Source organism: Argentina silus (genome assembly GCF_951799395.1).
Source record: "Argentina silus genome assembly, chromosome: 4".
NCBI lineage: Eukaryota > Metazoa > Chordata > Actinopteri > Argentiniformes > Argentinidae > Argentina > Argentina silus.
Genome location: NC_139658.1, coordinates 19,025,985 through 19,051,762, shown reverse-complemented (window position 1 = coordinate 19,051,762; position 25,778 = coordinate 19,025,985). Strand labels below are relative to the sequence as shown.

The window sequence follows — 25,778 nt, the reverse complement described above, 5'->3', positions numbered from 1 at the left end:
CACCCAAATGTTAAGTAAATTGCAAAGAAGAAGCCATTAAGATAACAAATTATGTTGTCACCTAGTTTATTTTTATGTTGCCAAAATCGTATGTTCAATGAACGTGAATTTCATGTAGTAAGCAAAATTAATAGTAATACCCTTAGAAAGATGCAAGTGGCCCTCTCTTTCTATGGTCTCTCTTTTCTTAAATCCAAACATGATTTCTGAAGCAAGTGTTGACATTGTAATTATACTGCATTTCAAAGGCCACACGTTAAAGTCACAATAGAACTTGCAACTGATGATCTGAGACTGATTTTTTTTCTGATGAGATCCATACACCGCACTTTTATAAATACTTTCCCTTTTGAAGTGCTTCTGTATGGATCTGGGCCTCTGAAGTGCACTAACAAAGCTGTCATTACAAGACTCTAGCCTAGAGACTAGCCTACTCTCTAAGTAATGGTTCCTCTGAATGTTAGTGATATGTCCAAACACAACATAACAACAACACAGCACATCTGATCTAACCTAATCTTGTCTAACCTGATCTAAACATACTGCATATGGAGTCTTGAATATTAAGATGTTTGGCTATAGATACAGAAATAGAAAACAGTTACTATATTTATGTCTGAAGATACTCTTGTCATATCAAAACTAAAGTCAAACTCAACCCGTTGAGTTGTAAAGTGTGGATTTCCTGAATCCACATACTGTAATAGTTAAGAAAAACAGGAAATGGGAATATTTATAGTGAGTGTGCATGCTTTAAAGAAACAGTGGGCCTAACTCCACTGGTTGTTTAGACAAATGTCCTTGTAGTAAGTTGCTTTGGATAAAGGCGTCTGCTAAATGTCAAAAATGTAAAATGTAACTGTGGTAACTGTTCCTGTTTTTTCTCCCTTTGGGCCTCAGTCAATGATAGATGAAAACTGTAAATCTGAAGAGTGAAGAGAGCTAATAGGTATATTATACACTATATATAGGTATATTATACACTATATATAGGTATATTATATCAGGGTATTATCCACTCTTATGCAGCTGCTCTGTTCCACCAACATGGCCGCTGGCTTTCCTCAACACGTATATATATATAGCCCAGTCAGAGCACGAGCATGCTGCTTATAAGTGGCTTTAAATACAGGATAAACAACAACCCTGGCCCCACAAAGCTGCTCAGACGCCTAGTGTGGTGTAAGACCAAAATAAAGTGAGGAACATCAGACGTGTCATGTTGACAATGTAGGACACAGGATCATATGAAGAAAGAAAAAAAAAAAAAAAGAATTCAGTTATTACTGTAATCTAGGGTGGTTGGATAAATAACGTGAAGTGTGGAGAGCTAAGGCTCACAAATAGTCGGAGTGAGAGATGGACGGATGGAGAGATGTTTCAGTCATAGTTCAATCCAAATATCTGCAGGAGGAAGGTGAACAGGTAGATGATGTCCAGGTAGAGGTTTAGGGTGGCAAAGATGTACTCCTCTGGACTCATGGTGTAGCGCTTGTTCCCTATCAGCAGCTGAGTGTCAAACGCAAGGAACTGAGAGACAGAGAAAGAGAGTGAGAGAGAAGATAGGGAACAAGTAAAGAGATGAGGTCATACTGTACTATATTGGGACCGTAACCCAATGGACCCAATAGACGAGTATCTGCCACTCACCATTGTGAAAAGGATGGCTCCTATGACAGCATAGATGGCGTGTAACCAGGGCACCTGCAGTAAACGGTAAGAGTGTTTAAAAACTGTTGGTCAGGAAGAATAGGCCACTCATTTAGCAAAGACATTAGCTTTTCTAGATGTTCTCCAAAATGAACAAGGAGGCCGTGAGACCTAATCCTCTCCCTTACACAAAACCCTTAATATATTCCCTTAATATAAGTAGGGTGGGTGAGGCCAAAGGGCTTTGCTAGTCAATCTATATATAAACACAGTCTTAGTCATGTCTATACCTGGCTCCTTGTATGTGGATTACATCACCCTGACCTACTTCTGCTTAGTTACGTTTTCAACTGTTGACATACAGTAAGTGATGCAGATAGGCTACTTACATATCCAAAGGGGACAACGATGGACAACATGATGGCGCAGAAAAGCATGACCATGCACAAGACAAACAGGACCCCTTGGCACGAGGTGAAGTCAATCTAGCATGGGAAACAGGTGAGGAACAGACCGCGTTAAATAAACTCCTAATGTGATCTCAACCAGATCATGGATTGATTTATTCAAAGAACACCATTTTAACACGGACTCACGGTAATGGAACTGATGTTGATTTATGATTGTTATTAACATGAACTGTATGTTTTGGTGAATAGTGAGCTGTTTGTGGCGGTGATATGGGCAGTTTGTCTCACCCTGGTCTGAAAGCTGAAGACAGTGACAGTCAGACACACCAGAGCAGTGATCCCCAGACACAGCACCACTGCCTTAGTGTTGTAGAAGCTGGAGAGCAGAGAGAATGTACAACATGAGATCCTCCATCGTCCATCCTATCCATATACTGTATACATACAGTACATCCATGTAGTTATAGATGCACATATTGAGCACATACTGTAATTGAGACATTTACCTGGAAATAAAGCCCATCATGCAGGCCATGCTCAGAGTCTGATCAGGAGAAAGGAGAGAACAGTTATTAATTTAGAATCAACCAGGTCCACATACAGAGAGCCAGAGAGGGAGGAATGGAGTGAACATTTTTTTTGTTTTCACATCCTGTATAACATATTATTTATACTCACAAAGATACTCAGTAGAATGAGGTTCCAGGGAAACTGCCTCCTGTTATGGAGAGAAGAAGAATACAGATCAGTCTGTTCACTCAAAAACGTTGTGTATTATGTATGAAAGCTACTGATCATTCCTGGCATTCACTATATTGCTCAGGAATTATTACTGTTAGACAGGGGTGTGATAAATGTTGGTCTTAATACTCAAAACATGTTAAGGAAGTAGTAGTATCAAAATACTAACATTATTAACGTCTTAACAATATTGATATATTTTGATAGCAGGAGTATGCGACTCCTTAACCCTTGTCATGAACGCCTTCTCCATTGACCCCCTACAGAATATTTTGAACCAGGGTTTACTCCATGATACTTGAATAATTCCCTGTTTTTACGTTTCCACTGTACAGTAACCACGTCTGGCCTTGTAGGCATTCCGACTCCATGGCAAGGGTTATGGAGTCAGATACTCTGGGTAGTATCTGACACAATGAAGGACATTCCGATACATGCAGATACTGTATTTCACATTACCGCCCAGTGTGTAAATGCCCCCTAGATTGGGTCATTTTCATTGAAAGGAAACATGTACCTTAATTCTCCACAGCAGGACAATGCTATGTAGGTAGCAAGGAATGTCATACTATTGGAAAGCAAAAAGGAACAATCAATTAACCAATCAACCAATTAATTAACCAAAGTACTTAGTGAAGAAAAGCACGTCAATCATAGCCTGTGCTCTTACTTACTAGGAAGCGAAGTACAAGCCTGGGTGTGTCTGGATATAGAACCTCACTGGACCACTGGGGGAAATAAGATATTGTTGTTACACCATCAAATAGGGTCAAACACGCACACACACAAACACACTCATGGACACAAACATAAATAATATTAAATATGAATAAAGACTTACCAGAAGGTGAAGAGAGCGACAATCGCCACAGTCACAAAGAGTTGGATCATCAGGATGGCATAGACCTACATGGTAACACAGGAAGGGTCAAGAGAGTTACTGCACATGCTCAATACACTACACATGTTACGGTAAACTTGAAACGTAGGAGTTGAGTCCTTCAAAGCCAGGGTTTTGGACTCTTCAGCCTTTAGCTTTGTTTCCTACAGTAGTTCAGTCAGGGATTTTGCAACGAGGTGGTTCAGTACCTTACGGATAAAGATCCGTCTGACGGCCTTGTCGTCCCAGGAGAACTGTGAATACATCTCGCCATAATCTGGAGGAGACAGGAAAGAGAGGGAGGGGAGGTAGGGGTTGAACTCTTGACAGGTGTTTGAGGATTCACCTTTGACCTCTGCCTAAATCATGCTCTATTTTTGCCCATCTGTCTTTGTTCAGTGGTAGGTTGACACTGAAACGTGTGGGTAGGTCATGATGTCATGATACTGAGAATGAGGAGTTAGAATTGATAAAAGAAATGATAAATGTTGACAGGGGTGAGATAAATGTTGGTGTTAATTTGTTGGCTCCTGCTTAACAAATGTTATTATGTGTTGATAGCTTAGTAAACATGCATACAGTTAATACATGCTTAGTAGAGGCATTCAGTAATCATTAATTCATGTAAACTAATGCATAAACTTATGTTTATTAATGTACCCTACCCTTATTGTAAAGTGATAGTGATAGACGAAGTTTCATTACCTGCAGTAGCCTCCTCATAGCTGGGCGGGTACTCGTTGCCTGTCTTGGTTGTGGCATCCACCTGAGGGTCATATTAGGAATACGTATGGTCAGATACGGAAGGTTCACTAGGCGTCAAACCATCCACCTGAGGGTCATATCAGGAATACGTATGGTCAGATACGGAAGGTTCACTAGGCGTCAAACCATCCACCTGAGGGTCATATTAGGAATACGTATGGTCAGATACGGAAGGTTCACTAGGCGTCAAACCATCCACCTGAGGGTCATATTAGGAATACGTATGGTCAGATACAGAAGGTTCACTAGGCGTTAAACCATCCACCTGAGGATCATATTAGGAATACGTATGGTCAGATACAGAAGGTTCACTAGGCGTCAAACCATCCACCTGAGGGTCATATCAGGAATACGTATGGTCAGATAAAGAAGGTTCACTAGGCGTCAAACCATCCACCTGAGGGTCATATCAGGAATACGTATGGTCAGATACAGAAGGTTCACTAGGCGTCAAACCATCCACCTGAGGGTCATATTAGGAATACGTATGGTCAGATACGGAAGGTTCACTAGGCGTCAAACCATCCACCTGAGGGTCATATTAGGAATACGTATGGTCAGATACAGAAGGTTCACTAGGCGTCAAACCATCCACCTGAGGGTCATATCAGGAATACGTATGGTCAGATACAGAAGGTTCACTAGGCGTCAAACCGAAAGACACTTGTTCACTTCCACAGTGCAAAATCAGAGCCTGGTCAACTTCCGCTATAACGATCCAGCCTTGTAACATCATACTATATGATTCTGTTCATTCAGATTTTACCAACCATTATTATTGAAACACATGTAGAGGAAACACATGTATGAAACACATGTAGAGGCCCTTATCCCTGTGTGTGGTAGGTACTGAATGTAGAACAAGCTTTCATGTTTTATTAGTTTGAGGGATTAGGATAGTCTTAGTAGGCCACCACCTTAGTCTAGCCGTGACAGAGGGACTCTGCACAGAGAATTAACATACATTCTCATACTTTACATTCTCATGTAGGAGAATCAATGAACGTCAGTCAGTCTCTCTTTCTCTCTTTCTCTCTTTCTCTCTTTCTCTCTTTCTCTCTTTCTCTCTCATTTAGACTGCTTGTATCTCAATGTAATCTTATTGAACAGGACCAAAAACAACAATCAACACATTTGAAAGTAGAACCTCGGTACATCAATATCTTCTGTTCCATGTAATTCTGAAATGGTTATCAACTTAGAGAGAGAGAGAGGCCTATACCTTCTTTCCCTTCGTCATGTTTACGTCTTTCTGGATCCGTCTTGTGTTCAGTTGTTGTTGATGATGGTGTAGTTGTTATCCTAGCTCTGATGGTGTGGTTTATATTCCTCAGTGATAGTTTTGCCTCTTGAGTATCAACCTCCACCTTTGTCCTCCTCTTTGGCCTTTTCTCCTTTTCTTTTTGAGATAGAGTGAATGAGAGAGACGGAAGTGGTTCTCACAGTGGCTGTTCTGAATCTGTCTCCACTGTGAGGATTACACCAACTCTATATAGTGCACCATGAGGTTAATCCCTCTCCAGCCCTGATCCCATTTCCTCCCCTATTCTCGGCCTAGTGAGGCCGTTCTAGCAGCATCCAGGTGAGGCTATAGCATTGGGATGAGGCAGGAACGTACCATAGTCTCAACCAAATGGGGGTGGAATTGTCTGTTTGTAACAATTGCATTGGAACAGTGACACAACCACTTCCCAGAGAGCTTCAGAGCAATTATCGTATGCCGTGTTCAGGTGAAGATCTACAGGAGTTACATATGTGAATCACATACATGCTACATAACACACTGACCTCATACTAGGGGAGGAAGGCGTGGGAAGGAGGAAGTAGTAACTCTGCGCAACACTTTAGATCATCACCATATCAATCTATAAATTGACAATTTTCAAAACACTTTTAATCAACCTACATTAATGGAATACCGCCCCTCTGTATCCCTCTCTGTCTCTCTCTGTAATCTCCTCCATAATCTCCTCTAGTACTTTATTTTCATAGGATTTTATTTCCAATCAGTAATCTTTTCAAAGTAATCAATAATAGGTGTTGTCAGATTATATACAGAGCATTCAGTAAGTAATCACCACATGTTGTTGTGTTAAAACCTGACTTTAATATAGATTTAATTTATTTTTGCACAACATAATGTCAAAGTGAAAATATATTTTAGAAATGTTTACTAATTAATTAAAAATGAAAAACTAAAATGGCTTGAGTCAATGGGTATTCACCCCCTTTTCTGTGGCACCCTTAAAATTAGCTCAGTGCAAAAATGTCTTCAACAAGTCACTCAATAAGTTGAATTGAGTTCATCTGAGTGCAAGGATAATACAGTAGTTCATGTGATTTCAGAATGAATATCTTTCTTTTTATTGGGCCTCTGATTTGCATAGGAATCAATTACACACTGTGTGGATCAGGTTGTCATTACAAACCGAACAAATGGAGAGGAACAAAACTGCTCAGGAATGGAGGCTTAAAAAAATCTACAGTTGATTGACTGAGAGGAAAAAGCAGTCGATGGGACAACATCATCCCAGTCACTCGACAACATTGGCCTATATAACCAGGTGGCCAACAATAATCCTTAATGAAAAAAATCTAGTTCAGTCCATAACTGTGTTTGCAACAATGAACTCAAGTGATACAGCAAAGAAAGTGGCTGGAAATGTGTTTATTTGGCTTTACTACAAAGCATTACGTTTAGTACAAATTCAGCACATGCAATGCAGTTTCCACACCATCCCTCGTGTGAAGAATAATGGTAGCTAAGAGAACATAGATTTGCTGAGTTAGTAGTGACAGCTTAATCCACACAGTGTGTAATTGATTCATAGGCAAATCATAGACCCTATAAAAACATAGATATTCATTCCGAAATCACATGAACTATTATCCTTGCACTCAGATGGACTCAACTTATTGAGTAACTTGTTGAAGACATTTTTGCATTTGAGCTAATTGCAAAGTGAATGTCATAGCAAAGGGGGTGAATACTTATTGACTCAAGACATTTCAACCTTTCATTTCTTATTCATTTGGACACATTTCTCCAAAATAATTTTCACCTTGACATTATGGGGTATTTTGTGTAGATCAGTGACAAAGAAATCTCAATTCAATTAATCTATTTTAAAGTCTGGTTGTAACACAACAAAATGTGGAAAAAGTCCAGGGTGGTGAATACTTCTTGAAGACGCTGTAGCTCCTGTAATGCAGTGACATCATGCCTTTGAGTACGAGTGGTTTGGTAACAGGCAGACACTAATGGGATGGAGGTTAAGCAGAGACTCACACATAGAATCATAATGACATTTACCAGGAACAGAAATTACCTGGTCTCCTGGAACACTTAATTCAATAGTGTATAGCCTGTCTACAGAAAAATTAAATGGTTTTAAGGCCATGAACTCTTTTAGGAATCTTTATGTCTATTCCCGATTTATTTTTCATAACAGGCTGAAAGATTTAATGCATCAATCTGTTAAATTATGCATCTGCATTGCTAGTCTGTCCTAGCCTTTTGTGTAGCCTATACAACAATTGTATGTAAAAGTCTACTCATCATATTCACAGAAGAATAATTGTATCCATGTTGAATAGAGTTATGAGGACATATCAATATGAATACCTATATCAATTTCAATAAGAAGAAATAAAAAACAAAGCATTATAAAATAAAATTCCCGAACATTTGTTGTGGGTCACAATACAAATCAGTTCTGCAAATACATACTGTAGATACCTATTTGGTAAAATGCTTTGCCATACTACTTATGACCACTAGATGGCACCAGTGTATCATCTGTAAATTATGGCAGCGTGATGCACGGGTGTGAAATGATACTCCCCTAACCCCACTGCAGTTTGATAACTGCGACACACATGATCTAGACTTTGGGCTTTTCGCATTATGGGGTGATACTAGTTTTGTTGTTTTTAGATTATTTCAGCAAAAATATATAGTGACTATGATTTTGTGGTGCCTAACAGCCCACCGAGTGTGGTTATTCAGCCTAATTTAACTGTCTGTCTTTATTGTTACACCGTATGATTGTATCTGGGACGGAGAGACAAAGCTTAGATGGAGTCCAACATGTTTTTCTTTGTTTATGACACTGCATTTTTGTATTTAACTTCATATCAGATGTTTTGTCATTTGAAGTCTATTTCTATTCTCAGAAAGCTTTAATTGTCTTAGTCCATTATCTGGAGCCTCTTGCTTTCTCCTAAACTGATATCGTCCAGCAGGTGGCGGATGAAGACCTCTTCTGCTTTCCGATAGTACGAATGTTCTAGATTTCATTCTGCTCAAACTCCCAAGGAGCTGAATGTTCAGCATTAAAATGTGTCCTCTAAGCTGAAAACACAGGTAGGCGTTTGGCTCACTGACAATGTCGTCAATCTTGCTTTGCTGTGAATATTTAGTTTGACTGACAGCTGGCCATGGATTTTATTAAAGCATTTTAAAACCTGAATACATTGCGGAATAAAGGAGTTTAATCTAAGATCTGCCAGCTGTGTCATTCTTATGAGTAATACCAGAGAACACTAACAGATGTGGGTGGGTTATCTTAATAATTTCCACTCTAGCTCCTCATTAAACATCTTTCGATTTCTGGCATGGGTTTGGGCCTCCAGATGGTAAATTACCTCTGGGTCTTCTGACCCTCATACCATTTGACCTTTAACTAGATTTCCTCAGATTCCCCATAGACATACTGTGCTGTATGTCTCCTGATCACCAAAAAGGAGCAGATTGCTCATAACCAGTTTTATAGCCCTCACTCCAATTCACCTTTGTAGCATGTAGTGCAGGGCAAAGTCACATGACTCTCAGCTTCAGTCATCATCTCTTGGCCCATTTACTCACATTATATTTCTAAAGATATCTATCTGTCCGAAGTCACATCCTATTCACTCTTCTATCTCTCCAGTGCTCTTCATGATAGAGCTACTTGCAAAGTGAGTGTCATAGCAAAGGCGGTGAATACTTATTGACTCAAGACATTTAAACTTATATGTAATGACGAGTCAGTGCATAGGTGCTGGGTTGTGTGTTGATAAAGGCCCTCTAAAGCCCATTACAATGCCCTCAATGGATACTAGATCTGATGCCACTTATAGGCACTTATGGTCCTCAAGACCTGGAGCATGATTGACTGAGAAACACCTCTGTTGCTAGGTTACAGCTTGGTGGCTTGTAGAAGACGACACAAGGAAATTAAGAGAAAGATATATTTCGGTATATAATCTCATTTAATATTGGTTCTCTATGGAAGAAGTTGACCATATAACATTTACAAAATATACACAAGGTGATGCAATCAATCAACAATAGTTATATTTCAATAATACAGGTTTAAATCAAGCACTTTTTACACGTCTTTACGCATTGGTTCCAACAGTTTCTCCAACTTTCTCTTTGCGGTAAGATTGAGGATTTGGGTGAAGGGTTGGGGTTGTGGATGTCAGTTCATGAAGGGGAGACCCTAGCATCCCCTCACACAATTGGGTATCTCTCAGGAAGAGCACCCTTCAACTTAAACGAACGGAGCAGGAACCAAACACGAAGAGTATATACAATATGTACAACCACAGCATACCTGTTTATACATAACCCAAGAAATGTGGTCTAAAATGACCAATAGTTTCTCCCTGATTACAGTATACAAATATAATGCACCATACTCTCAATCTTTAAAAATGTAAATAATACATTTTTCATCAAATCCCAAATAGGATGATTTAAAAACTTTCCAACTTGATGACATGATTTGAAAATAGCTTAGGTCATTTTAACAGTGCATACACAGTCAGTTATTTAATAGTGTGTTATACAATGCTATTACTATATCATACTGGTTGCTTTCAGAGGTTTGTTGATGCATGGAAAGTGCTTTAATGACATTAAGGGTGAATGTGTAGGAAGAAAACAGGAGTTTGTGTGAATTCCCTTTCTCTGGTGAAGAGTGTGTGCTTTCTTTTTGCTGGTTCTGTCCGTCTGTGGTGGGAGAGGAGGACATAGTGGAGCGAGGAATGAGAGAAGAGGGACAGACTCTCCTTTTGGTCTTCAGAGCAGTCACTGGGGGGGTCGTTGTATTGGACTTCGAGAGAGTGATTTGACGTGATTTGACGTGATTCGACGTAAACTCATGGCACACACTGAGACGAACAACAGACAATAAGTCTATAAGTCTCTCAGTAATGCTGGAAGCTGCTTGTGAGTACTGTTTACGAGGTCAAACTAGCTCAAGACACTGCCCCATCTGTTCCTCCATCTTCCTCCGAGATGTCTCTCAGTCCACTTTATCACCCAGTCAGACCCTGCATCTGTCCCAGTCCCAGCACACAGCCCATCAAAGAGAGTCCCGTGACTGCTGGTGGATAGGCTGGAGTGAAGGGGTCTAGTCATGAGGAGGTTCCCCAATGAACTGCCCCTGGGTGTAGGGTCTGGTAGTCACCCCAGAGGGCTCTGGACTCCAGGCTGACCCTCTTCAGCCTTTAAGGGTCGATGCGGAAGGCCAGGAGCTTGTCGGAGTGCATGTTGTTGAGGGTGCGCAGGTCTGGCAGGCGCAGCAGCAGCTTGGAGAAAAGGGCACTGTCGTCAGGGCGACGGCGGGTGATAAGGGAGCGCAGGGCTTTGATCAGACTCTCTTGAAGCTGCTCCACTGCTACTACATCAGCTATACCAGAACGATCTGAGAGAGGGAAGAGAAGAGATAGAGAGATGGGTTAGATACGGCTGAACTGGATATGTGTGTGTATGCGAGTGCACACAATGATGATGTATAGTATGTTTGACTTTGTATGTCTCTTACCAGCAGACACCAGCACCACGGCCATGAAGAGTGCCATCTCGTCAGGCTCCAGTCCCAAGGCTCCCAACTTCTCACTGAACTCAAACATGGCATCCAGCAGAGTGCCCATGCCTAGTGCCCGTAGGGATGCCAGGGCGTATGTCTGCCCGTTCAGGAAGGTCACGGTCCTCTCCTTGGGGTCAAACAGTGAGCAGAACCTCACCATCAGAACCTGGAAGGTGCCGGCCTTGAGCAGCATGACCTGGTCGTGCTGGCTGAGACTCTGGAACCCGGGGATGCTCTTGGCGAACTCCACCACTTCCTTTACGGCTGGTGTGAAGCACTGGGAGAAAGCCTCCCATATCTGCTGACTGGAGCGACTGGAAGAGGTCACGGGACACGCGTTCAGTGGACATGCCTGGGAGAGAAGGAGAGAGAGAGAGAGAGACGGTTAAAATCTATAGTCATCATAAGTATACATAAGAGTATGGTAAAGTTGACCATAGACACAGCTATACTGTCTAGGCACAGAAACATACACAAAACACAAACTCACCAGCACTTTGGCCCCTCCGCTCAACTTCCAGGGACAGGAAGTCTGATTTTGAGACTCTGCAGCTGAATAGCTGCCATTGGCCGGGCATTGATGATTGGATGACTGATCGTAGGTGTACCGCGCGTTGTCAACGTTGGTGACGGTGGGGTTGCTGTTGCGTGGGGCAACAGGGCAGCGAGTGGGTGTGTGGTAACTTTGTGAAGGGTTTGGCTGGTATCCCTGGGAGGGGATGGGATGGGATTGAGGTGCAGCATGTGAGTAGCTGGAATCCTGTGATGGATTATTTCGGTACAGGGATGGGCTGTTATTGTTGTTGATGTTGCTGGCAGCCATCTTGGGTGGTTTCTCATCAACATAGATGTTGTGGTAGGCTGAGGATATGGAACCTTCATTTGATTGGTTCTCTGGACTAGAAGGTGCCTCGGAGGAAGGTGAGGAGTCAATTTCCATGGATGCTGATTCGTTGAGACTGTTCATGTAGCTCTGCATCTCGTCCAATAGCCTCTGCTTCTCTCTCTTGGGGATCCGCCCAAAACGCACAGCTGAGGAGAAAAACGAGCGAAAAATGGGTTAGCACACCAAATATCAATAAGCCAATAACATTCAATCACAATATTGTTAAAAGAACATTCCTCCTTAGCAACATTACAGCTCATCAATGTAAGCTTTGACAATTAATGCAATCTCTAATATCAATCAATAGCACACTTACTTAATGTAATCAATAGAAATAACACTAACCAATCTAGGAGCAATGGCTTTACTAAGGCATCAGACAGAGATTGCTAGTTATCAGTCTAATTTAACCTTTACTCTCTTGATTGTCAATGTAATCACTGTGTGGCAAGATCCCTAATCCCAATCATGTATGAAAACCATGAGGAGATCTCTTTACTCTCAATAACCAGTCTGTTTCAATCAGCATGGAATCGCAGTAGAAGCCCAGCAATCTCCATATTCTCATCTGACTTCTCCAACCCTCTCTCTCTCCATCTCTCCAATCCTCCCATCCCCCGCTCCATATGGCAAATCTATTTATAGGTTACTGCAACTGCATGCTATACCCCTTTCCCCAATTGATTTCTCTCTTGCTCTCTCACTGAACCTTCTCCTCCCACCTCCTCAATCTCTCTCTCTCTCTCTCTCTTCTGCTCGTCTCTCTGTCTGTCTGTTAAGCACTCTCTCTTTTCTATGTAAGTAGGTCAGTGGGTCAGCTGACGATAACAGGATGTCATTGGCAGAGTGACAACGAGGGAGTGGTGGAAAGGTCAAAGTAGAGTGAGCAAAGAGAAGAGAGTGAGAGGGTGAAGGGTTGAGAGGACCACTGGCAACGAGGGTGAATGTTAAGGGTGTACTCCTCATATCATATCAAATATGACATTTATTCCTTCAAATGTATCGACCGAAAGTATTAAAAAAAAGAAATGTCCATTCAGACGGAAAATGTCAAATGTATGCTATGTTATAATGGAGATACTGTAGGTGAATCAGCGGCTGATTCGTCTCTCTTGTGTTTTGCTTTTCTGGGTCACCTAAAAGTGTTTGCCCCAGAAAAGCAGATGATTTATTATCACCTAGTTTAGCAAGACCTACAGAGTCCTGTAGGGAAATGGTGCAGCAGAACAGATGGATGGCATTGTCTCTCTGTAACTGTACTATTACCCTGAGCCTACTAACGTCTAATGGTTTACATGCCAGAATTACATTAGAACACAGCTTATTAAATGGCTGCTTGTTAAAGTCTGCGCTGTAATATTAATAGAGGTGAAAAAACATTTCACTTGACACACAGGGTAATCAAGCGCCTCCTGCCCCAATTTCCTAAAATAAACCCTGTTTGCTACAGTTTCTCCAATGACTGATGACTACTGGGACTCCCTGGCTCCTGGTGTCATAAATCAGACAGGAAGGGCGAAGGGAGAAGAGAAGACAAGGAGGAACAAGAGAGGAGGGAGGAGAAGATAGCAATATGAGAGGAAAGCGAATGGATGGAGTGTATGACAGAGATGGAGAGAAATCGCTCTAAACCAAGAGAGGGGTGTCTAGAAGGTTCTCCAACTGGCAATGGCAAATAAACAACCGCTGAAACAGCACTTGGGTAAAAGTACAGGAACAGACTTTTGGAAGCTTGCCACACGGACTAAGAATCAAGGCGCCGACCAGGGACAGAATTACAGCAATGACGAATGGAGTGATGCTAATCCATTCCACCCTATTGAGAGTGAATAGCTGGCCTTGAGTAGCCCTGAACTGTATGACCAAGAAGAGTAGTGTTTCTGTATCTTAATTTCTCTCACCGTCTCTTGACATGCCCACGGAGAGACACTTCTTGAAGCGGCAGTGCTGGCAGCGGTTGCGGTTCATGCGCATGATCAGGCAGCTCTCGTTCTTCACGCACATCTTGTAGTGGATGTTCTGCTGGATGCTGCGTCGAAAGAAACCCTGTTAAGAAGCAGAGAGGAGGTAGATGCATTAGAAGGGAGCGTGCGTGTATTTGTGTGTGTGTGTGTGTGTGTGTGTGTGTGTGTGTGTGTGTGTGTGTGTGTGTGTGATATGCCCATAGGGTTATCTGTGGATGTCCTCACCTTGCAGCCCTCACAGGCATGTACGCCATAATGGAACCCAGATGCGATGTCTCCACACACCTTACACAGGAGTACCATGCCTCCAGTTTCTGAAAAACAGATTAGAGAGGGATTGTAAATCCACAATAACAAAACTATTTGAAAGAAGAAAGAAAGACAGAAAAGAGAGAAAGAGAGAAAAAGAAGGCATTGAGAATGGTGCTTACTTGTGAAGGTGCCGGTGAACCCACAGGGTCTCTTGGCCACCATAGGATGGGTGTAGTTGCCTGCAGCAGCTGTAGCATTGCTGATTTCAGGGAACTGGAAGATCCGTTTGGGTGAGGGTGTGGTCCTTCCTGCCTCCCTCTTCAGGGCTCCAATCTCCTGGAAGGAGATGCCCTCCGGGGATGAGGGCTGGGAGTGAGAGGGTGACTGGGACTGGTACCCACTGGAGGGGCTGCCAGGGCTGGGGCTGGCACTACCAGATGAGCCAGCATATAAGATAACACCACCTGGATGGACAAAGAGGAAGATGGTGGAGGAGAGGAAGAGAAGAATGGGGTGGTTAGTCACTGATGTCACAATAGAGATAGACAGATTATCAGTGCATAGGTCAATGTCTATCTATGTCAACACCAATGTAGGTCAGTGTCGAGTGTTGAGCAATGCTCTACTTTAATAGTGTGAGTTTCCAAACTCTGACACACACACCTCCTATCCTTGGCTGCCAGCATGGTCTATTTAAACCAGAGCTGGGGATATGGAAGCCAAAAAGGTCATGGAAATAGTATTAAAAATAAGGTCAAGATTTACTAGGGAGAGGTTCATTGCCTCTCAGATTTGAAGAACATAGCTTTGACTATCTGAGTTTGAAATTATTTGGACATTTTGGACCTAGTAGGCTATTTATTCATAAAGAATACTTGTTTTTAAAATAGCACGAATGATACAAAATATATTTAACCAATAAAGCCACGCCTAAATTATTCGAAAGTACATAGTGTTCCAGAGCATTTGTTTTGAAGTTTGGTACGTTAACTCGGAAATGTCTCATTACACACTCCTCCCCTCCCCTCCCCTCCCCTCTCTCCATCCATCTCTCTCTCCCTCCCTCCCTCCCTTTCTGTAAAGATCGTGCTCTGCCTACGAGATGAGCGACAATCCCTCACGTGTACTCTAAAGCCATCCAGCTGCCTCCTCTCTTTACTGCGAGCCTCGCTTTTCCCCCTGGCGGCGCGCCCGGGGTCTGCTCAAACCGCCAGCCACCTGACCGCCAACTCACATGGACTCCTGACACAGTTCCCGCCCGAGCTCACAAGGCTTTGCGCAGTCCCGTGCAGACAACAGCCGCAGTACAATAACAAGCAGCAGGGAGATCACGTTTTAAAGAGAGAGGGCTTTAAAACTGTAAGTACAGGGAAAGGCAGGGCAGACTACCGTGAGTGTATATACTGTGGCATTCCAATGAGTCACCGGAAACACTGCGGGGGCGAGGAACGTGAACAGTCACGTTTCTCGACATACGAAGTAGTTTGCTTTGGGGTTTAGTCGGTCGAATGATGCTTATCGTGTGTCACTGACATTTTAGGTGACTTAGTGTAACTAGCACAAACCCGTGCTCATACAGATTAAGCTATTTAAAAATAAATAATAATAATTAAATCACACAAAGATAAAACATAGCTAGATTTTTTTAAACACATTTCTTTTATGTTATTGCATTGTTGAATCCATGTCCAACAATGAATTAAACTGACTGAATCCATTTGGATTTTAATAGCTTTAGTTCCATTCTTAGACTGAAATAAGAAAATGGGTCATGACTGCATTATCTTGTTTTTTTATTTTTTTATTTCCTTTTCAAGGACCTTGAAAAAGTCTCCATGAAAAAGTTCCCCTCTGCTCCCTGTGTTTCTCTCCATTATAAAACATGTGCTGTCTGTGAGTGTCTGTTTAGCTTCAAATGTCTCAGTAATTGCTCTGCCAGCACGTGTCAACACTGACTGCACTGAATGCACTCTGGGCTTCACTGTTTGCATGTGGCAAAGCTTCCTGTATCTGACAGGGTTGACTTTAATGCAACACACAAATACACAAATACACACACACACACCCACACACACTGTCCGCATCCTCCTCTCCCTATCTGTCAACATCCCCACCCTCCCCATGTGAGCTGTTTCTAGAGTCACAAACCCACACTCACATATTTGCACACCCATAAACAGTTTCTAGTCAGCTGCCCATTGAGTCTGATCTGACCTGTGGTCTTCTCATGGCAGAGTCAATTACCAGAAACCTGAGCTAACCAGACATGGGTTCAAGAGCTAACCAGCCTAAACTAATACTCCAACCCCTCCTCTCTGTTTTTCTCCCTCACCCTCTCATGTAAGTACCACCCTTAGGACTCACATGAGTGGGTGATGTGTGTATACCATACTCATACTGTATTGAGCCTAGAAAGAAACGCCCCTCGACCAACTTCCTCCCCCTCTCATTTCCATGTTTACAGCTATGTATGGGCAGTAGCCCTGGAGCATGTGAACCACATTGCACCATGTCCATGAGTCATCTGATAAAACAATCAAGTGTCTAGTTTTTCACTGAAAGGCAGTCTTTTAACAACAGCTATATAATGGCGTGACTCTTGCCACTCCTGTTTTGGGACCGGGTCACTCTCACCAAAGGTTAAAGTCAGTGGTAAGAGCAGACTTGGGTACTTATGAGTGTACTTGGCCAGTGAGGTTACTCATGTCGAGGCTAATCGGTCAGGACTGGGCTGCAGGGGAGTGCCCAACAACGTGAGTCCTCCTCTCCAGTCACACCCCTGCCCTCCCACCATTCCCTCTCTCTCTCTCTCTCTCTCTCTCTCTCTCTCTCTCTAATCTCATTGGCCTTCATTTGAAAGTGTTTTTGATGAGTTGTAGTGGAGGGAAAAGTAACAAACAAAAAACTAGACTAAAATTCGAATGTCATCAAAACTATTTGAATAACAGAAGATAATAAACTTAATTGATGTATAAATGTGTTGAGATGAGGACTCTGATAGTGACTCATAGGGGCTGTCTGGAGTATCACAGGATGACCTTGTGTCATAAGTAGGGCAATCTAACAATAACTTGTGATGTGGTCACACGTTGAAAAAAACGGTCTCTCCCTTTTCTGAATTCTAGTAGCCTACAAAGACAATTCAGCTTTAGCAAACATGTATGCAAAACGTGACACTCGGTACATTTGTATTGATAGAATGTAATAAAAATACTCATAGCCTATCGCAATTCGATGCGATTCAGTGGAATTATGTTCAATCCAAATTACATCTGCGCGCAATTAGAATACAGTGGGCAAGAAACACAACAGGCTGCGCTGCTTAAAGCCTTCTGACCCACTGACCAAAAGCTCTTACTGGCAGCAGCAAAATCGGAGTCCCCGGAAAGGCTCTGAAGCGAGAGAGAGGAATAACCGGGAGGGCGGGGTGCATGGGAATCACGCGCGGCACGTGGATGCTGAGGCAAATGCACGTGATGGCGGCCCTCAGCAGCAGGGTGGGCATTCGAGTGAGTCAGGCGCATGATGCTCACCATTATCAAGACTGTTGCGATGCAAGTTATAAAATCAGGGTCGTAAGTAGGGTGCTAGTTTCATTCAATCTCATTGCCAATATCACGTTCCCCATCTGTCTTCCCATCTGACGTTAATTTCAACGTCAATTGTATTGCCTATATTAGGCAGGCCTATATAAATGTGAAATATCAGGTAAATTATCGGGAACGATAATTGCCTAGTCTCTTGATAACATGACCTAACATTTCTTATATATAAGAAGCAAATCACATTTAAGTAGCTAGCTATAGAAAATGGGAAATATAAATCTGTCAATCAGCCTATTAATTTAGACAGATAACACAGGGATTTCCATCTTTGTGCCATAGCCCTATGCTGCCAAACATACTCACTGCCATAATGTCCTATGAGCCCCGTGGTCAACATATCAGCTGACATGAAGGTTAAGCAGTCTACCTAGTAGAAATCTGCCAAAAAAGGTGTAAACCAATACAGGGCTGCCAGTGACCCACTGTAGGCTATAACATTAGTTATACACATCCCAACAGAAAACATATTTTTCTCACCTTAATCTAATAAATTGTACTACTAGAGGGAAATGATTCTCAGCTGGAGGGAAATCACGAAAAACTGTAATTGTGATTCATTCATACATTTAGACCATGATTTAGATTCTGGCTTAAATAGTTGTTTAATCAGATAGGTCGGCCTCTAATTCATCACTTCAAGTTCATTTAAAAGTTGGCAATGGTTGCCAACGTTTTGGCTCACATGTCTATGGAATAGGCGTGACGGGTCTTTGACGTGCGCAGAGTGTTACATACCACTCTGGACTTGCCCATCGCACACGTGTTGAGAGAGAGAGGATTTTTTTTATGTTGCGCCGCAGTGCTGACCCAGAGTGGAGTCACCAGTCAAGGAGCGTGACCAGTTTTGTAAATGAATCGCAGACCCATAAACACGCAATCTCAGGTCCAAATGGAAACACCTTCAGTGGTAGCTACTGATAAAGAATTATCATGATTTTGTTTGCCTTGAGTAGATAGCGCCACCAAGGCACGTGACAAGGAAGACGCTCGCAACAGAGAACCAAAGGATGTTTGGCACAAATTATGACAAAATGTAATCGTACACAAAATACTAAGTACTAAAGGGTACTTTAAGGTCGGTGCTACACGTGAGTTTGTTTACATGCAGTGCAAACGAGTGGGCACAACCACCACGTACTAAAGGGCGGTTAAGGTCGGTGCTGCACGTGAGTTTGTTTACATGCAGTGCATCAGGAAGCAGGGGTCAGATCAGTCACTGCAGTAGAGCAAAGTAGTATCACAATACTTATTACATTCAAACACTGACCAGACTTGGCTTTGAAATAAAGGGTAGGCAACACAATTCATTTCCTCATGACTGCTAATTGTCATTGTGCATAACACATATAATGTCTCCCTACTAGATAACCTATTACTCTGTAGAACATTATTTAAGACATTTGGCATTTGTATTGAATATCATAATTTATAATATGTTCCTTGAAAGCTATAGCAACATTCAAGCGGATCGACCAGGCTCTATAAGAGACAGTTCGCTACAGTATTAACGGATCTATCTGTCTGTGTAGCCTCAGCCAATATTCCATGATCAACGCTCATTCATTTCCTCAAAGCCTCCCAGAGAACAACCTTTCATGAAGAGAATCAATTTGGAAACGCATTGCTCATTCCCATTACGCACGGTTTACGCACTGTCAATATAGATGCCTAAACTATACCATTGCCAATGCAGTGGTGGAGCATCATCAAATACAGTGCTGTACTACCAATGACAGAAGCTTTGGTTAATAATAATTTAGTAATAAAACTCACCAGGGCTGTTGTCCATGGTTCTCGGTTGTTGTTTTATTTCTTATACGGTAATAAAGTTACTCAGTGTTGATCGTCTCTGATGGAGTTTCGTCGATATAGGTGAAGGAGTCCTGAACCTCCAAGGCATAGAGCAGGTGTCCCAAAAATAGATGACTGAGACTGTTCACAGGGCATTCAACCCGTCAAGTGAAAATGAATCAAAATAGATTTAAATCTCAATATTAGTTTGACGAAATGTGGTTATAAATCGGCTCCAGGATGCGTAGACTAAACGCGAGCAGGTTCAGTGCCTTTGCTGTCTGACTCTCTTGATGTCCGTGGACCTTGTGATGTACAGTAAGCTATCACTGTAACATAACAAGCGTTCTTTGAAAAAAAAATCCCAAGCATTCAGCTCTAGTGCCAGTGTACAGTCACCATAAACATCTCCAAAGACAGAAGTGTGGAAGTAGTTTAAGCACACCCACCCATTAATAGTCAACACGCCGCGCCCACCCTAACCAGCACGTTTTTTAAGGTGTCTGAGAAATGTGACCACTTTTTTGTCCCTTCAACTTCTGTTGTTTGTTTTTTTGTATGTCAATTACGCACACCCCGACGCTCTCTCTCTCTCTCTTTCTTTCTCTATCTCTCTCTCTCTCTCTTCTCTCTCTCAAAGTATCCCGATCCACCTCCCTATTTTACCCCCCTCTCACGCTTTATTCTTTCTCACGTTCTCATTGGCGGAGAGCTTGCGTGGAGGCGAGACAGTTGGGCTCACTCGACATTGGAATGCTGGTAAGCTCCGCTGCATGTGCGCGCGGCATGTGAGCCGCGGAGCCCGCTGTCCTACTGACACACATTTTATGCAAATTTGCGAGGCCTGGTGATAAGAACAGAGCGCACATGCGGAATGGGCGGAGCTCACCGTGACTACTGCCACAGCCCTCCCACCCCTCCTTCTACATCACGTTCTGCCTTAGGTAACTAGTCAGTGTGCAAGAGGTCTTCTCTCAGCATCGGAAATTGAGCAGAGGAGAGAATGTGGGTCAATGGGAGTTATTGGCGCGTGGGCGATCGAGACTAGACCATAATGAAAAGCGAACTTTCCAGAATACACGTGGTGTTCTTTGAGGAGTCACCCCTTTAGTGCGCACATGACCAAAAGAAAGGGAATTTAATGTAGGTCATTCAGCTCCGCTTGGGGGAACTACATAACAGACGAGTCAATTCCGTATAATGCATTTGAATAAATGGGCTGAATTAAAGGGAACGAAAAGATACACACAGAAACCATATGTTTCGCAGGTGAGGCGATATGACCAGCTAATTGGCCAAATTCAAATACCACGCAGTCACTTGCATATCTAATTTGATACATTTGATAATGATTGGTGATATAAGACAGGCCATTGAGAAGAACTCAGCAAACACACAGGGTCATGTTACACAAGCGCACTCTAACGTTGTATTTCTAATGAAACAGCGCCGCTCTGTGGCATTCACTTTGCCGCCTGTCACAACTGCAGGATGCTCTTCATTCTCCATGGGTGTGCAGTTAAGTGGGTGAAAGCAACAATTTATTTTAAATTATTCTAATTAGTCTCACATTTTTTAGAACATTTAGATATTAGCCAACACTTTTGGTCATACAGTAGATGTAACTATTGTGGAAACATATGAAAAGTATCAGTGCCCTTCATAAGTATTTGCACAAAATTCAATATTGGAATTTTGGCTCTATAGATTAGATTAGATTAGATTAGATTAGATTCAACTTTATTGTCATTGTGCAGAGTACAAGTACAGAGACAACGAAATGCAGTTAGCGTCTAAAAGGGACAATCTGGGATTCAATCAAAGTGGTTACCCTGCCACTGTTTTGGTGGGTACACAGCTGAGGGATGGGGCTGGAGAAATGTAACCACTCTCAAATTCATAGACATAGCTATGAGGACTGACCATCACATTGATAGTTTCAACCATGTTATACAGTATTTCGGTAACACTTTACAATAAGGATACATTAATTAACATTAATAAATACCATAGTGAACATGACTTAATGAGGCTGGGGGTGGTGGTGGGTGGAGACTGGGGGTGGTGGTGGAACAATGCAACAATGTCACAACTGTTGAATGCTCTGGAGAAATTTGCTGCTTTTAAGACCCTGTCCCTTGAACATGTGAGGGTGTTTTTGCATACGTGTGAACCTGCACCGTTTGACTTAGAGTGCCCTGTCTGAACTAACTAACAACTAACTGTGCTCCAGGTGATGTGGAAGTCCTCAGTGATGTGGACACCGAGGAACTTGAAGCTGCCGACTCTCTCCACTGCAGCCCCACACCGATGTGGATGGGGGCATGATCCCCCTGCTTCTTCCTGAAGTGTATTGTCCTGGCACCAGTCCGCTAGGACTCTTATCTATTCCCTGTAGGCTGTCTCATCATTGTTAGTGATCAGGCCAACCACAGTGGTGTCATCAGCAAACTTGATGATGGAGTTGGAGCTGTGCGTGGCCACACAGTCGTGGGAGAACAAGGAGTACAGCAGAGGACTGAGCACACAGCCCTGGGGGGCCCCCGTGTTGAGAGTCAGAGTGGAGGAGGTGCCTACCCTCACCACCTGGGGTCTGCCCATCAGAAAGTCCATCATCCAGTTACACAGGGAGGTGTTAAGACCCAGGTCCCTGAGCTTGGTGACGAGCTTGGAGGGGACTATGGTGTTGAATGCTGAACTGTAGTCAATGAACAGCATTCTCACATAGGTATCTCTCTGGTCCAGGTGGGATAAGGCAGGGTAAAAGCAATGGCGTCATCTGTGGATCTGTTGGGGCGGTATGCAAATTGAAGTGGTTCCAGTGTCTCAGGTAGTGTGGAGTTGATGTGGGTCTTTACCAGCATCTCAAAGCACTTCACGATGACAGACGTGATTGCAACAGGGCGACAGTCATTAAGGCAGGTTACCTTGGTCTGTTTGGGCACTGGAACGATTGTGGTCACCTTAAAACAGGTGGGGATTACAGACTGGGACAGGGAGAGGTTGAGTATGTCCGTTAAGACATCTCAGTGCATGCTCTGAGGACGCGGCCAGGGATGCTGTCTCGGCCGGCTGCTTTGCGGGTGTTAACATGCTTAAAACCCTTATTCATGTCAGCCGCAGTGATGGATAGCACACTGTCCTCGTCTGAGCTTAAAAGGTGTTCAGGAAGTGCTCGTCAGGAAGTGAAGCATAGGTGCACATCCTGCCAGGTCTGCCATTGCCCCTCAGCGTCTCTGATAGCTTTCCGTAGGTCGTATCGGGATTTCTTGTATTTGTCCAAATCCCAGGAGTTAAATGCGGTGGACCGTGCTTTTAGTAAAGCACAGATGCTGCCATTAACCCATGGCTTTTGATTTGGGAATGTTGGTTTGGTTCAGGTCGGCTTGGTTGAAGTCTCCAGCCACAATGAAAGTGGCCTCTGGATGAGCCGTCTCATGCTTGTTAATGTCCCGTACAGTTCTTTGAATGCAATAGTTGGTAGATGATAGTTATGGTAAGTAACAGTCTATCTAATGTCCAAAAGTGCTTGGCGGTCAAAAGAAATATTAGCAGAAACACAAAAAGTAACAATTATCACCAAAATATAGAGCAAATAGCAAAGTTGAGCAGCAGCTGACCGAACGGCGGCCGTCCACGGTGCCATCTTGATTCCACATATTCATTATTAACATGAAGTAATGTTTGACATTTCCAAGGCATCCTTTTGACTGGTATATGTATGGCAGGTAACTGTTTCTTGGCAGTACTGTTCAATAAGAAACCATGGCAAACATCTGGTATTTGTACCTTTGCACAACACTGTACTGAATGTAGTCTTAAATATGGCTATAATCTGCTTCATGTTGATTTTATTATTCAGACCATGCTGAGTGACAGGGGTCCTACCCCACTGCTAAGCAGTCATGCTATGTTCATCATAATTTGTAGCTAACTAAATTAACCCAAATTTAGGATTGCTGACTCCAGGTCAATACACTGACTGCAAGGTGAATACAGTATATAATTTGAAGGAACCCTTTAAACCCATGAACAAGCATCCAAATAAACAATTTAATGCACTTAAATCAACACACACACAGTACCTAATCATCAGGTTAAATCTGAATACCATTTCATCCCTGTATTCATCTGAAGTAATATTATTATCAATAGTTTATATGTGTCTTTATTAGTAGTGTAGTAAATATATATTAGAATGTGTTATGCTTTGTAAATGGATAACTAACCCTAACCCTAACCCTAACCCTAACCTTAACTACTGCATTAATGCATGTTAATTACTGTATCGTTATTGTAAAGTTTTACCTCTATGGTGTTTTCCAAACAAGCTTGTGTTTTGGGTTTTGATGGGGTAAGACTCATAAGGCAAATAATGGCTATCATTAAAAGTAAAAGTAAAGTTAAAAGTAAAAAAAAATGGATGAACAAATCCCAGATTGGCCCTTAAAGTTAGAGTGAAAAAAGTAGTCATAAAGGTCATTAACTTGATAGCTACTTATTGAAGGAACTTTGTGTGCTTGTTTCAGCTGTCTCAAAGTTAGAGGCTGTAATGATAGTTGGTAAAGGTTGGAGATTCTAACTAGTAGACTGCAGTAGTGAAGCAATAACAGTGACTGCAAGTGAAGTGGTAGGAAGTACCAGTATTATTGACTGGAATACTGTAGTAGTGAGGTTAGTGATTGCAAACTGAACGGCTAGAATTTGATCAGAAGACATCTGACATTATCGCATCATTGCACTTTTTGTCACTTTTATTACTTGTCACTGAATTGTTGTTGCTGCTTTGTTGAGCGTGGAGCAAGATCCCAAAACATTTCACTTTGTCTATTACAACTGTACGCGAAAAAGTGACAAATCAAATTTGATTTGATTTGATTTGATTTGAATTAGAGCTAGATTTCAAATACTGGTCATGTATCTGAATGGAAAGCTCAGAGGTGGCAACATGGTGCACCCTCCCTAACCCCCTCACCTATATTTTATGTGAGTGGTCACTGTTGGCAAATACAAATAACTTGCATGAGCAGTATTGATGAAAGCATTGAAAATGTTCAGAAATTGTTTTTGGGGTGAGCATGCACCTCTCTACTGCTAGAGGTCACTGTTGGCAAATAAAACAGAAGATGCATGAGCAGTATTGCAGCATTGAATCTGTACAATGATGGCTGCTGTTGTGATCAAGTCAGTTATTATTTGGGGGTTGCTGATGTACATGGGGTGGAAGCCCATCATTTATGTATGTATCATTTATGTATATTATGTATTTTGTAACTGTGTATTCTGTTACATATTCTATTGTAAGATGTTTTGTGTTTAGGGTTTCCCTTGTTTCTGCTTTGGAGAGTTTGTGTGAATTTGTGTTTTCGAGTGTTTCTGGGCACACACAACTGAATGAGTATGTTTCTGCTAAACATGCTTCTGAGGGTCTAAGTATGGGTTGCGTGCAATGATCTACAGTATATGGATCAGTGGTTGTGTGCCTGTGTGTTTGTGATTGTTGATTAGAAAAAACTTGGCAGAAGTCTCCGTGTGAATATGAATGGTTGTTTGCGTTATTTCATGTGAGAGAGTGTGAATATCGTGACTGAGTGTGTCTTTCCATATGTTTGTGTGTGTGTGTGTGTGTGTGTGTGTGTGTGTGCATATGTGCGTGATTAAGTGTGTTTGTGCTGTGGAGAGGCTCTGTGTATGAGGTTTGTCAGAACACGCTGTGACAGGGCATGCTCATAATTACAGAGAGCAGTGTGTTTTGTAACTCAACAGAAACGGCTGCCAACACACACACCTGCAAAACACCCAGCGCCTAAAGCTCTCTGAGGCTGCCATCCCTGCCGCCATCATTTCTGTTGCACACACACACGTACACACACACACACACGCACACACACACACACACATACACACACACACACGCACACTAAGTATAAACATACAATTGGCCTATACATATGTGAGTAGAAACATTCTCTTC

The 25,778-nt window shown here is 42.4% G+C and overlaps 2 protein-coding genes across 2 annotated transcripts; both read right to left on the bottom strand.

Moving 5' to 3' along the window:
• Positions 1–1,380: 1,380 nt before the first annotated feature.
• faim2b (Fas apoptotic inhibitory molecule 2b) lies at positions 1,381–5,686 on the bottom strand (the record flags this gene model as incomplete). Its single annotated transcript, XM_083668506.1, has 12 exons — positions 1,381–1,530; positions 1,651–1,704; positions 2,040–2,135; positions 2,349–2,436; positions 2,567–2,604; positions 2,739–2,778; positions 3,319–3,369; positions 3,476–3,529; positions 3,643–3,707; positions 3,891–3,958; positions 4,387–4,447; positions 5,669–5,686. 12 exons carry the CDS (start codon positions 5,684–5,686, stop codon positions 1,381–1,383), a joined length of 783 nt encoding a protein of 260 aa, XP_083524632.1.
• Positions 5,687–9,686: 4,000 nt separating this feature from the next.
• Positions 9,687–20,417, bottom strand: LOC310803957 (nuclear receptor subfamily 1 group D member 1-like). Its single transcript, XM_083668989.1, has 7 exons — positions 19,787–20,417; positions 14,588–14,872; positions 14,382–14,470; positions 14,094–14,238; positions 11,797–12,338; positions 11,262–11,658; positions 9,687–11,141 (listed from the first exon to the last, which is right to left on the bottom strand). Exons 1-7 carry the CDS (start codon positions 19,800–19,802, stop codon positions 10,945–10,947), a joined length of 1,671 nt encoding a protein of 556 aa, XP_083525115.1. The 5' UTR covers positions 19,803–20,417; the 3' UTR covers positions 9,687–10,944.
• Between the last annotated feature and the right edge of the window lie 5,361 nt (positions 20,418–25,778).

What these genes read in the sequence shown, in the direction of transcription:
- LOC310803957 (XM_083668989.1), bottom strand. An exon ending in CGTGGGCATGTCAAGAGACG is followed by an intron (nt 12,339 to 14,093) that starts GTGAGAGAAATT and finishes TTTTCTCCTCAG; the next exon opens with CTGTGCGTTTTGGGCGGATC. An exon ending in CGTGGTGCTGGTGTCTGCTG is followed by an intron (nt 11,142 to 11,261) that starts GTAAGAGACATA and finishes TCCCTCTCTCAG; the next exon opens with ATCGTTCTGGTATAGCTGAT.